Source organism: Manacus candei, unplaced genomic scaffold (genome assembly GCF_025592945.1).
Source record: "Manacus candei isolate 608988 ecotype Guabito, Panama unplaced genomic scaffold, ASM2559294v1 h1tg000037l, whole genome shotgun sequence".
Taxonomy (NCBI): domain Eukaryota; kingdom Metazoa; phylum Chordata; class Aves; order Passeriformes; family Pipridae; genus Manacus; species Manacus candei.
In genome coordinates, this window is record NW_026138085.1 from 11,294,805 (window position 1) to 11,309,240 (window position 14,436).

The window sequence follows — 14,436 nt, forward strand, 5'->3', positions numbered from 1 at the left end:
CCTTAGGAAGCAATAATAATCTTTAATCTCTGGCATTGCAGGAGAAGATACTGCATGTTTTCTATCAAAATGAACAGTTTTAATAACCTTCCATTAATATCCATTTATGTTGAAGTGAGTTATTCAGTAGTGACCAAGGGACACAATGTGGTGTGCAAGGCCATCGTTATCTCATGACTTCATGAGATCCATTCTTGGAATAAAGGCAAAGCACTGCCTACAGAATTTAGCCTATTAATAGTAACACCAATACCATAATGGTTATCCCACATGGCCAAAGTTTCTGTTCTTCAAAAGGTATTAGTGAATTAAGCCAATGCCTGTGGTGGGATATTCACCTAGGGGCTCGGATTTGGCGAGAAGCAGAAATGCATTTCCCAAATCTCCTGGCACCATATGGTTGGGGTTGGCTTTTTCCCCTGTGCTTTGAGCACAGATCCTTCTGCTGCAGGGGAACAAGAATTGATTATCTGGTAGTGTGAGATCTGGAGGCTTTAGAAAGAAACAAATAGCATTTATGAAGGATTTAATTTTTGTACCCTAAAACACTCTGTCAGAAATGTCATTTGTAATTAATTAGAAATGTATAAATCAGAAAAAAAGCCTGTTAAAGTCAACGAGTTTTTAACCCAGGGAACCATGGGTTTCAACCTCTGGCTGCAAGCTCAGAACCTTTTCAGAAATTGCTGTGTGCTTTCCGGGTGATCCTCCTGGCAGCATTTGAGTTTCCAAAATGGCTTATAAAAAAGCTTCCCCCTTTAGACAGAACTCCTCAGCTGATTCCTGTAAGATATCCTGTTTTTCTAAAGAGACTTTTATTGCAATACGAATTTATTACATACCATTTCACATGCACACATTTTCAATCATACCTTTTGGGTCATAAGAGAAAGAATTTAATTTCAGAAACCTTAGGAGGTAATAATAATCTTTAACCTCTGGCATTGCAGGAGAAGATACTGTATATTTTCTATCAAAATGAACAGCTTTAATAACCTTCCATTAATATCCATTTGTATTTATTACTCCTTCATTAAAGTTAAGACAGCAAATCCTTAATAAAAAAACCCCCTAAATAGACATTTTATTTTACTTCTTTCTCTATGTTTTAAAATGCTAACACTTAAGGAAGTGGACAGGACATGACATATTTTTATCACTGCCACACAGTTCAGCACTAGCAGCGTAAACCCTTTGTGTCTTGCTTTTCGCCCTTATTATATCAAATATAAGCAGATTTTCACTGAGTTCACTGGCAGGGAACATCTCCTTAGAGCAGCACATCCCCTCATTATCCAGCCCTCTCAGCTGTTCTCAAACTCACCAGGAGGCCATTTCCCCTCTGCTTTACAACCTCTTTTATGATCCTTGATGGCCTAAGTTTGGAGTTTTTTAGTTTACTTTCTTGCCTGATTCTCCTGTGCCACTTTATAACATGTCCTCAGCCAGCCTTCCAACAGCCTTCCTTAATGACATGAAACCAGGCAAAGAGGGAGAAAATGTGTTTTTCTTTCTGTATTGTGAAAAGCAAGAGATAACTCATGAACTGAGGTCTACTCAACATGAGAAACACAGACTGGTAGCTGAGTTTCAGTTGGAGGAACAAGTGCCAGGAGGGTCTCAAGATCCTGAGACCCATTCCCATGACCCTAACCCAGGGCAAAGCTCCTCTCCTGCCCACACCCTGGGGGATTTTCTCCTCCTCTCTGGAGATCTGAGCTGTATTTCTAGTGTGTTTTTCTCTGATTTTCTTGAGGCCACTCACCTGCTTTTGACTATTACTGGGTTAAAATTTCTGGTTCCTCATCTACTGCATGGCCCTGAAGCCACGAGACACGACGTGAAATAAATGATTTTAAGTTTGTTTTCTTCCATCCAAGGACACAATGTCCTTGCAGAGCTGAAGTGAATCAGGGCATTATTTTACTTGCCAGCAAAGCTGTGTGTATGTACTGGGGTATGTATTTATAGCAGTCACCTCTGCTGACGGATGAAATGGTGGCTGGTATTCAAACCAGCAATGCTTCACCTTTAATACAGTGATTTCACAAGTCAGGTCTCAAAAAAAATCCTTTCTTTTTAGAGTGAGTCACTCCAATGCCAATTCAGCTGGGAAGCAGAGCAGGGGACTGCCAGCTTCAGAGTGTCAGCAGAACCTGGAAATGAGGCGGTGAAGTCTCAACTTTCCTAAGATGGAGACGAGAAACAGGAACCACCTGCCAGCTTCTGCTGTGCTGCCAGCACAAGTAGCTTCTGCATTTCCATTTCCTCCCTTCCTGGGACATGAGTGTTCACAAGGTGCAAGACGGGTCACTGACCTTCCCCAGTCCAGCACAGCTGAGACAACTCACTACTGAGCCCAGAAGGTGCACAGCAGCACACAGCTAATGCTCACACTCTGAGAATATATTCTTATCATTCTAGATGAAGTAGAGACTGGGGGGGAAACTATGGGTTGTGCAGGGGATTGACTGATGAGTCATTTTTATTAAGGGGCTGTCATGAGCCACGTGCAGAGCAGAGGCCAAACACCACTCGAGAGCTGGGAGTGACGTTCCTTTAGTATGAACTCAGTAATGTTACTTGCTCAGAAATTATTACAATTCAAAACACCCAGAGGTGCCACAATAATCCATGGGATAAATCCATACTGCAGAATACACGAGCAGCAGCAGTAGCAGCCACCACACATTAAAAAGATAAAATCAATTAATGATGAAAGGACATAGATACTCCTGTTTGGCCTAAGGAAACAACTCTATTCCACATGAAAAAAATTCAGAATAAAAATTCCATAGTCACAGAGAATATTTATGATTTCTCTTAATAAGCATACAAAACACTGCTTTCAAAATTAAGGATCCCACTGTAGTTATGAACACATTTTTCTCCTCTCTTTAATAAGGTTATGCAACAGCTATTGATTCCTGACTACAGTCTAAACTACCATTAATGTATTTGTAAAAATGTCCTTTTTAATCGCAGTGGACTTGTATAGCTCCAAGTACCTCATTCAAACTAACAAATAAGTATTATTGCTATCATCCAGCCAAATCCCCTGGCACCAGTACAGGGTAGTAGGAAACAAAGCCCTGAGGAACTCCTCACTTGGGCAGGAAAGCATCTAAACTCTCCTTCTCTGTTTTGAACCAGGTTAATGAGAAGTCCATGTTAAATCCTGGGTTTGATGGAAGCTGTTTCTCTGGTTTTTAACTGCTGCAGTTCAGCAGGAGAAACCCCAGCTGTGGTTCCTGTGCCGGGCTCTGCACGTTGGGAACGTGGAGCTCAGTTTGCCAGACAGCTCCCAGGCTCATGGGTGAAGTCTTAGCAGGGAGACAGTCCTTCTTAAAAGCGGGTACCGAGTGCTGAATAAGGCAAAGATTTTTATTTTGCCTGCTTTGCTCTTCACTTGAGGTTTTAGAAATGTGATACACAGCTGGAGAGACGGATGGAGAGAAATATTAAAGAAAACTGTGTATTTTTCTACCAAAAGCAAACACGGTGCTCAGTGGATTATATTCGTCTCATTTCTTTAAGATAAGAACAGTGTTCAAAGGAAAATCTCCTTCGCTTTGGAGCTATTCAGTCATTTTGAACATGATTACATCCTAAACATCACAGTATTTGCAAAGGATTGGGATCATAGTGATAGGTGGGTAAGGTACTTTCCTTGCCAACTTTCTATTTACTTCTGTATTTCATGCTCAATATCCTTGGTACAAATAGCTCTATCTCAAGTACAAATGTTACAATAAAATAATAGTTTTTGCACCTCTCACAGAGCATGACAAGTGCTGTATCCCAGAGCAGCACACCAACTTATTCCTGGTGCATCATCGCCTGACTGCCCTGTGGAACAGCAGAATCAGCCAGACTCTGCAGCAAGGGAAACATGTTGCCCAAGTTGCACTTAAAACACCCCCTCAAAACGGTTTGCCTGCCCACCTTTCTGGATAGTTGTGTAATGACTGCTCTTAGGGCACTTCTGGTTGCAGTCAATCAATAACCTGCAGACCTTGCTACAGTTGACACCTCAAAACCAGTCCTTAGAGCCTGCAGACCAGGTATTCCTGCCAAGGCACAAGCTGTAAGGTATATCACTCTGGAACAAGGCAGTCCTCCTTAATCATTATCAAAATGTAAATGAAAGGCAACATTTTCTATAAACATCTGCATCGAGAGGCTAAAGGGTACTTTCATAATTTTCTATAAGACCTTCCAAAAATACCATCTCAGACTAACCCACTAGACAGATACATCATGTTAGAGGTGTCACCACATCCTTTTAATCAGTGCATAGTCAATACTCTGTAGTATATGAATAACTAATTAGTTTCACAACTTATTTCCACAGATGTCATTGCAAAATCTATCTGAGGAATGTCATCTGCACTTGAGAGAAGGACAAGCATTGTAATTAAGCATTAAGCCATTTCACCAGTGTGAGTCTGCCGTGGAGTGTGAAATGGCTATAATTCACGTTTTTAAGACCTCACATTTATTAGCATCTATTTTCTACTCAAGGTTAGCGGTGTGCTGCACAGAGAGTTAAAAAAAGCAAAACAAGCTCACTTTTTTGTTATTCAAATGGGTACATGTGCACGTCTGACTGTACAGATTGGTCACACTGATGGGGTTTCTCTCAGGTCCCAGAGGACTTCTGGCTCACACACCTTTGTGAGCAGCACTCGAAGGTTAGATGAATGCTCTGATTGTGGAGCAAGTGATGTTCTGCTGTTGAAAGCTAATGACAAATCCAGGCACAATGTACCTGGGCAGGATACAGATCTTGTATACAAGAAAGGTATTCAATCTGAGATAACAGCCAGGATTGACGATTAATATCTCCCAGGAAAAGATTTTGTTTGCGTTAGGAAACCCCTACAGAATAAATGCAGAGAGAGAATAATGAATCTGGCTGTTGGGTTTTATTCAGGGCTCAGAAAAAGTTAAACTGGTTTCTGTCTGGAGCCATTGCTCCAGTTGCAATTATGCAGTTTAATTATATGCAGAAGAAAAGGAATCTTGTGTCTTCCTACATCATTTGGTGTACCAACCAGGAAATGAGAAGGATATTTCCACTGCTCTCTACCTCATAAGCAGTGCTGTTTGGCAGCATTGCCTTTAGAAATCTGCCTTTTCTTCCCTATTCCTACTCCTGTTCTCACTTGAAGGACCACATAGCTTTGATGGAATATGCAGGCTCTTGCACCCACCCATGCCAGGAGCACAGGGGACAGGAAGGCCTCTGGGAAGACTCAGGCACACTGTGTAGGCTGCTTGACCACCAATTCCAACTGCTTTGCCTCTTTTCTCAAGTTTGAGACTATCTCATTTTTTACTTCAGCAATATACTGTGTTCAAAACAGCTTCCTGCCAAGCTCCCCTTCCTGCCAAGCCTGCCTTCACTGTCCATTAGTCCTCTGTGAAGAGGATCTGCCTGTCTATGGACAGATGCTATTAGCAGCACTGTGGACAGGGAAGGGCCATGATTTATCCATCTGGGATAAATCAGCAAAGCTCTGTCAACACCTCTACCACTTCCCAGGTGTGTGCCTCCTGAGCAGCTCATCCAAATCTAGGCTTCACTTTCTAAAAACAGGGAAGAAAAGGACACCAAGAGCTAAATCCCCCCTATCTGGCGCTGGGTGTGAAAGAGATGAAGGCCATTAAGAGATTTGCTGGAGTAAGGAAAGGGAACAACAATCCCTTCTCTCCTCCTTTTTGCAATAGAAATACCGTAACAAATGTAAAGATCCAGAAATCAACTGCCTCCTTAACTCCAAGTTTTACTTCCAATAGTGAAATATGTCTTAATGCACCATGCACAAGAAGCCTATAGAAAGACTGGCCTTGATTTGGGAGGGCTGTGGCTTATCTATGTAAGAGGATAGGTAGCAGCTTTGGAGGGATGTGAACAGGATGAAAGACTGAAGCAAGGTGGCTGCAAACTCAGTGTGCCTTCTGCTCTGAGAAAGTCTCATCCAACAGCAAGAGTTTCAGGAAGTGTTAACTGTCATGGGAAAACTGTTAGATCAGATGTGGTGTCCTCGATAAGAAAATGGAGTGATGAGGAGCTCTGCCATTCAAAGAAACTTATCACTCGTAAGGCCACCCAAATTAGCTTGAAGTTTAGAAACCAGGAGCCTGGTCTCTCATTTTAGTTGTATATGAATAGATATGTGTTGACTTTAATGGAGATAGTTGTATAAATCCAACTCATCTGTATCATGTGATAACAGTGCTACAATGTGGAAGGTAAAGCTCGTCCCAAGAAAAAAAGTCTGTTGTTTTTTAAGCTGGTAAGGACTACCAAAATTACTGTGATTGCACTGGTATAACAAAGAAAAAAAATTGCATCCTTTGTGGCAAATCAATCGGAAAATAACACTGGCTAAATACAAAGGTACATTGGTTATTTCCCCCTTGCTGACACCTCACAGGAATCCACAAGTGTTTGTTGTGAACTAAACAGTGTTTCAGTATCACACCCTAGTCTTTATAAATTACTTTCATTTTTCACCAATAACTTCCTCTTTCATACCATTCATTTTTTGCATTTGCTCTAATTTTTATTCTCTTAATCTTTATTAATGTAATGGGTTTTAGACAGAAACATTATATATGTTCCTACTTATCTATGCTGCCTTGTGAAACACAGCTGAGAGAACCCTTAATCTGACAAGAATTATTGTTTTTCGAAATGAGTATTGTTACGTTAGCCAAGCACTGTATTTAAATTGTTTTTTGTTTTAATAGGTCTCTCTTGGACTATTTGGGTAGTTCAGTTCTGTACATTGTAAGGTAGAATTGCTCTAATAAAACCAAGCTGCAAGCACATTTCATCTGCCATTTTGTACTTCCAGTGCTTCATAATTAACTTTGGTCAAGAATTACCCCTTTAAGCCCGAGGGATTAATTCTCCCTTAAATGTATTTGTGCATTACAGAAAAAACAGTCATCCCTTGGTTTCCTGGCCTTGGACGAGCGATTTACTGCATTTTTAACCTACAATATCTGTGGATGAATTCCAGGTGTGCGCTTGCCCCCTCATGGAGTGAATTTCATGCTGTCTGACTTCTTTTTATTTAACTCTGGGAACAGAAATACTCTAAAGCAGGTTTCTGTGCTGCGGGTGCCCCTGCCCAGCATGACCTGGACACTGGGGAGGTGCTTAACACTGGCTCTGAGCTGGGGGATGGGGTGGACACTCAAACACAGCACTCCTCCCCTCCTTTTAATCCTCTCCCCTCAAACTATTTCCCTTCTTCCTTATTCATTGCCCAGCCTTTATCCCTCACCTTGGAAGAGTGCTGATCTTGTGTTTGATGGACAACTTCTGTTGGCATATATTTGCTTTTTTTGGAAAAAGATAAATAGAAAAAGGCAGGTGATTCCTGCCAGTGTCAAGGAGAGGCTCTCAAGATAGGCTCTTGACAAGTTACTTGGATGCTACTAAAATAATCCAGTGAGAGAAGGTCATATTGAATTCAACTTTTATACACAAGCAATCACATTAACATATGTCGAAGGCACCAACCTGCTTTAAAAAGAGTCAATGCAGATGAGTACGAATATTTCAATGTCCAAACAAATCTCCCAAGCCCTCCCCTTAAACTATTTTGGGATGATACAGGATGGTAAAGTTAAACATTCCAAGCATTTGAAAATAATTTGAAATTGTTTGCTTTCCTTTTTACTGTTTTTGACCAGTTTAGAACCCAATGAACAACAACCAAAACATCTGGGTGTCTAAAATTACTTTAAATAAGTAAAAACATGGAATGTTCGCAGCAGTATATAAAATAATTTGCCAGCCATCTCTAGTTTCCCAGTAATTATTAAAGAATATTCTAGAGCATGGGTAGGAAAGTTAATTACACCCTCCACTAAACAAGACATTTATGAGCTCTGGCACTTCTATCACAGGGCACACTGAACAGGATTGTTTTAGGACACATTGGTCTGTCTGCAGCAAGGGAGAGAACCTCCTGAGAAGACTCAGCAGCAAAGTCCAGACCTGGCTCAATGAAGCACCAAACCAATTCTTGCAGCCTTGTAATGGGCTTAGCATGCAAGGAAAAGGCTACACACATTTATCCACCAGAACTGTCCCCATCTAATCCATTGCAGACAAAAGTATTTTAAAAAGGACACCGAGAAAAGAGGCCCACCAGGACAGTGACCACCTTCTAGAGCCACTGACTTACTAACAGCTGAATTATGAACCAAAGACCATTTGTCAGCTAAACGAGGACAAAGTCTGTTGAGAACAAGAACTTGGGCTGTGTCAGTTGTCATGGAACAGGGGCACAGCTGAAGGCCTTTGGGATATGGGAGGGAAAGAAGGAAAGAAACAGAGGTGACTGGCACAATAGCATACTGCCTGTCTTGGGGAATTCAGACTGTTAAGGAGAGAGGAGGAAGGGAAGGAAGACATTCAGGTGTCCTGACTCCCAGTGGTGACAGGAGCAGTTGGTCTCCTCACTTTACCATAGCAAAAGTGGCTGCCACCTTACTTTGGAGTCTAACAAAAAAGCAGGAATCCATATGGAGGTGAGAAGAGTGAACGGATAAATCACTTAACTAATCACAACTGTTTGGTCCGGGAAGAGAGAGGGAGGCTGGTGGTGCCTGAAGCAGCTGAATGTGCACTTTCCACCTGAGAACTTCAGCCTAAGGAGTGAAGAAAGTTTGCACTATTTATTACAGAAAAAGGTCTTTTAGAGTCAAGCCAGCTACTGAGTGTGTGTTTTCAATGCTGCTTTCCCAGCACCTCGGGACCTATAGGCTGCCATTTCATCCAGTCCCATGTCACTGCAGCATCCTTATAAATAGGCAAAAAGGACAACTTATGCACATGCTCTGCTATCAAAATAGGAAGGAACCAAAAAATCTCCCCTCAGAGTAAGATTATTTTCGCTATTAACTCTGTACTGCCCCCAAAAGGCACCACTTTGCCTAAGAAGCAGCCAATGATCCAACATGTTGAGACAGATGGATAGTTCTTGGTTTGGGAAGGAACAGAGGATTTGTATGGGAAACCTTGCTTTCCCAATACAGTGCAACCACTGGCTTTTTCCTTCTCAGGATGGTGGAAAAAACATTTATTTTTGCCAAGATAAAATTGTCAGAAGCACAAATAATATTTTAGGACTCTGTGGGACTTTTTTCCTCAAGGTAAATGTTATTCAATAATTTTCCTTAAAAAAAAAACAACAAAAAAACAAACAAACCAAGATAATCCAACAGATTTTTACAGGACTTTTTTCACCCAGTCCACTAATTTCAAATGAAGTTGGTTACCTAACAGCTCTCTACATAGTGAAATAAAAACATTTCTTAAAGCAGATACACTGAATCAATCCCTTGCATGGATACTGAGGCAAACCCCTACAGCCCTCTTGGTCAGGAAATATCAGGAGATTCAGTCAATAATTTATTAGGCCATATGGTTAGTCTCTTCTCAGAGACTAGCCATCTAGTCATCCAAACAAGCCTGTAGTGCCACACTTTTTTCTTTTTTTAATAAAATAAATATAACACCCAGCATTAGTTTGAGGGCAGAGCTGGTTCCCAAGGGCCGTGCTGTTTATTCCCTCCTGGCACATTGCTGTCAGCAAGTGCCATCTCTGCAAGTGTCAGCAGCTTCATACATGCACAGCTATACCCCGTGTAGGTCAGGGAGGGTTTGTAATTCTGCAAGGCAGATAATACTGGAGAACATTATCCTTTTGCCTGCTGCTACTCCCTGTGATCAAGCACAGATTCCAGCATCTCCCTGCAAAACCAGGAAAAGATCTGGTTTTTTTCCAAATGCTGAGCCCAGGGTACACAGAGCACGTTACAGAGAACAAACGATGCTCTCATGACCTGTGATTGCCTTTAGCTCGGTCATATCACAAGCAAATATGGCAGGTCCCTTCCCTTCCATGGCATCCTCTTCATGATGCCTTTCAAAGCCAATCCCCGAGCGCTTATGCAAAAGCAGAAATGATGCCCAGCAAAATGCACAACTCCAACAAGGCTCCACTGAGTTACCATTAAACCATATTCCAAAGTTTACCTTAGTTCCTTGAAGGGATCTGCCCTGACATTGGGAGTTTCTATAGATTTAGGGAACACTGTGCCTTCTGCTCCTGAAATCACAAAACAAAACAGAAGACAAATTGTAAACATTATAAGCTGTTATCAGGGGAGTGATTGTCAAATCATACCTAGGTGCAATTTAACCCATTACCTGACCCCATTTCTCTCTTGCACATCCCTTCTGTCCCCAGAAAATCCAGACCTTGATCATCTGCAACTGGTTGTCTTGATTACAACTGGGATTTGCCTGTAAGCTGCACTTCTGGCTGGAGAAGCAGCTGCTTGCACCCCAACTGTGGGAAAAGTTTGCTGATCCAAGTGATGCAGGGAGCTTGGAAAAGATACTCCTTGTTAACCAGGCATCTAATCCAGCTACATCCCTCATTAATGAACCTGGATGCATGTCACAACATTATTTTTTTTGCTGGGTTCTTAGAGATACTTAAAGGAGAAAATTTTTGGCTCTATTGCTGCAGATGCCTCTCTGGTCAGGCTGTGATCCTGCCTGGGCAAAAGGAGGAATGTGTCCACCTGACACAGTGCAGCACAAGTAGACTCTGCTCCAGTCCCCGCCTGGCCACCAGTTTAATGTGTGACCCAGAAGTCATTTAACTTCTGCTCATTTCCCTCTTCTCTCAGAGATGGCGGGGAAGAAGCACTCCCCCCATTTGCTGACTGGCTTTAGATCACGAGCTGTAAACTGCTGGGTACTGTGAACAGTTTGCCTAAGTTTCAGGCCACTGCAATCCTCTGCATGGCCACCTGCACAGCCCAGTTGGGCCATTTCACCCAGTCATCCCTAAACTGGGTCCGTATTTTGTGATCAAGCCATGCTGTCTTCTCTAGAAAGATGTTCTCTCCTCATATCATTGCCTCAAGACAAAGGCAGCCCCTGCCATCTTCTCCTAAGCCTTTCCACTAACTGTTCTCATTTAAAATGTGCATCTAATCTGAATTGGTCTCACTTCATCTTTCAACCACTAAGTCTTCTCGTGTGCACCAGCCAATCGACCCCACACGAGCAGAATCTCCACCCTCTGTAGCCAGATACTGCCAGTGACCCAACCACCCCAACCTGCTCTGGTTCTCTGAAAAGTTTGGGCTTTCTGAATCAATTACTGTGAAGCAAATTCTCTGGAATTCTCATTGCTCTTTTCTGAAGCTGTTCCACTTTTAAAATGCTCTGTTGGAACACAGGAGTCCCCAAGTGCTGTCACCAGCACTCTGTGCTGCTGAACATCACGTTCCCGCTCCCACTGAAACTTCCAGCTAAAACACAGCTAAGAATGGTACTAACTGCTTTACACACAGAGTGCACTAGAAATTAATGTTCATGTTCTCCAATATATAGCTGTCAGCCCAGTGAGCAAGTATGACCTGTCTTCTTAAATTAAAACCTGTGGTCTTGTCTTCAGATTCATTGTGAACAATTAGTCACTCATTATCTACAGTCATCACAGCGATCTCAGTGTTACATGCAGACAGAACCAGTGGCATTTCTTTATTTCTTTAATTCTTTTTTTTTCTTGATAAAGCTATTTATGCAAACTACAGATCCTGATGAGAACTTGTACAAATACAATTTGAGATATCTTGTAACATGTGCTATTACAATGGTTACCTATGAGCAGCCTGGAAGTCACCACTATAGAATAACAAATGTTCTGAGACTATGCAAAACATGTTAAGAAAACATCCTGCTGTAACTTCTGCTATAAGTGAGGAACACCTATGGCTTCAATAAGACTACACTTTCTTTGCACTGAAATAAATTAAATAAGCTGTCCCACTGGGTTAAAGAAAAAAAAAACAGAATGAAAACAAGCGCTCTAACATTTATTAAAGAACTCCAACTCTTGTCAAGCTAGAGAAAAACAAAGTAAACTCAAAGATGATAAAAGTTGGAATCTTTATACTTGGAGTTTGAAGTTGATCCTGTGGCACAATAGAGATATTTAGCTCTTAACTTTACTATAAACCTTCATCGTTACAAGTTGTCACAAACAGCTGTAACTTGCCAGCCACGAAGGTTATTACTATCAGATCTGTCCTCTCTCAACAGTTTCCAAATGATTTAAGTCTCTGCTTATCCACTCGATCGCCTTGGCTCTTGGCTTTGCACTGAAACGTAGCAAAAGATGGAACCTGCACATTTCTGCATAACAAACCAGTGATTTTTGGGGGAAGGAAGGAGGAGGTGCAGCTGGAGAGATGCACATAGATATTCTTGTGCCCTTTCCACCCATATGGTGACTTTATCATGGGAATTTTAATTCATTTTTACACACCTTAAGTCAGCTACTTAAGTCATGCAAAGCCCAAAATAACGAACTGCATATAACCAGAAATGCCTGCCAAATAAGGAGAACCTTTAGCTTGTTTCTAAACTTGGGGTTTTCCAGGCTTTCATTTTAGTTTAAATGTAGGAAGCAACATTGGAAACAAGGTTAGTGAAACTTCAATGCAGTCATTTCAGCAAGGTTGAAAATAAAAGAGCTGGCTATTCCTTTCCCCCATTTCCTTGTTTTCCTTTCCCTACACAGTTCTTAAACCCCCTTTCCTTGCCTCCTTTATTCCTAGATCCATGAATGAGTCCCTTATGTGCTGGGAAAAGGAATGAGATTTCCAAACCCTTCTGTTTCTCTGCTTTGATCAGAATCAGAAGTGAACCTGCCTTGATAAGGCTTCCTGCCCTGACAATATAATTTCTTATTATTCTCCTTTAAGAACACAGACTCTCCCAAAGGGCCACCTGTCCCTGTCAAGGAATAGGACATCAGCCATGAGGGGATGCTGAGGGACTAGGACTGAGACATCCCTCCCCTGACTCTGCCTGTCAGCAGCTGAGGGACTCCTTGAATTGGCTGTGTCATCCATCCACTGCAGAGACACTGATAAACTCTCCTCACCTCCCCTAATTCTCATTTTAAGCATCCCCATTCTTTAGCAGGGGGCTGATAGATGAATTAAATATTCTAGAGAAGTTCTTCCTTTGGTTTCAACCTGCTACCTGATGATTTCAGTAAAGAACCATCCTCTTCTTTTTGTGCTACTGGAAATTTATATTATAGACTTCAAATGTGCTCCCTCCCATCAGCCCCCCCTCTCTTCTGTGCTGGAGAGTCTTGGTCTCTGCCTAGGGGATTGGCAGCTCCCGAGGGAAACAACTGCCTTGGACTAATTCAATTCCACTGGACATTTGTGTCAAAGTCTGGCTTTTGGTCACTGTGGAAGTCCCCAGCCAGGCTGGGATAACATCAGTGCTGGATGGAGTTGAAAGTGAAGGCTGGAGGAAGTGACCTCGTTTAGTGGTTGTAGAATCATAGAGTCATTTATGTTGGAAAAGACATTTAAGATCATTGAGTCCAACTGTTACTAAAGGCTTTGGCAAAAAAAGAAGGAAAGTTTGAGGGAAATGTGCTGTTGACACTGAATTGGGCTATTCTGTCTCTGCTGAGGAGAACTGGAATGTCATGGAGAAACAAATGACTGAAAATAAGAAGTCCAAGGTTATGTGCTTAGAAGTAGTAAAAATTTCTTCTACATGCTTCCAGGATGGGAATATCCCTGGATAAAAGCTGAATGCTACTCATGATTCATGGCAGTGGGACAGAGCCAAAGGGATGGCAAACATGACATTAAATTGAAAGGCGTGAGGAAAGTCTAATGCGAACAGGAAAAGAAAAGCACATTATTTTAAGAATCATCAGTGAATCCTTGAACTGGGGGTCCTTGTGGTCTTCCAGCTCATTCCCAGGGAGGAGAGTGTACAGGGAGGAAATACTGTTATGACTGCACTAACAGGAAAAGTCTATCCTACAAAAGAAGCCTGGAAGGACTTTTCTTTGCAGCTTAGCAGCATGACGGCTAGGGAAGGATACTCATGCTGTGTATTAATACATTAGGAGGATAAATAACATGAAGGAAAAAGAGCTACTGGCTCTAGGCCAATGTAGATATGAGAGCAAGTGGCAATAAACTGGTCCCAAATATATTTTGGAAGAAAAGTGTTTTATAGCCAAAAGAGGAGCAAAATGGGAGCAGCTTTTCAGTTAGATGGGACAGACAAGCTAACAGATTTGACAAATTCCTGACTGTAAGACGTGGTGTCTCAAAACTAAGGGACAATATTTGCAGGACCAGCAATTGCCTTCTAGCCTTGCACTCCTCTAGTTTTGTTTTCACTGTCCTCTACCCGAGGTTTTGGCGAGCAGTATTAAAGCACAGCTCCAACAGTTCAAGAATCGGCTGCTACAATCTCCCTTTTCAATCAAAGTACTACCTCCTCCTTTCACTTTTACTGAGTCTAAAGCAAATGTAAATTGCATTTATTATTGTACAACACAG

The 14,436-nt window shown here is 41.8% G+C and overlaps 1 protein-coding gene across 9 annotated transcripts in view; it reads right to left on the reverse strand.

Annotated features, from left to right (window-relative positions):
- The window catches only part of SGCD (sarcoglycan delta), a 327,833-nt gene that overhangs the window by 29,109 nt on the left and 284,288 nt on the right, over positions 1-14,436 (reverse strand). For all 9 annotated transcript variants that reach the window (XM_051793456.1, XM_051793457.1, XM_051793450.1 and 6 more), the window contains one exon: positions 10,067-10,139. In XM_051793456.1, the coding sequence (XP_051649416.1) occupies positions 10,067-10,139 (73 nt within the window). The remainder of the gene's footprint in view (positions 1-10,066; positions 10,140-14,436) is intronic.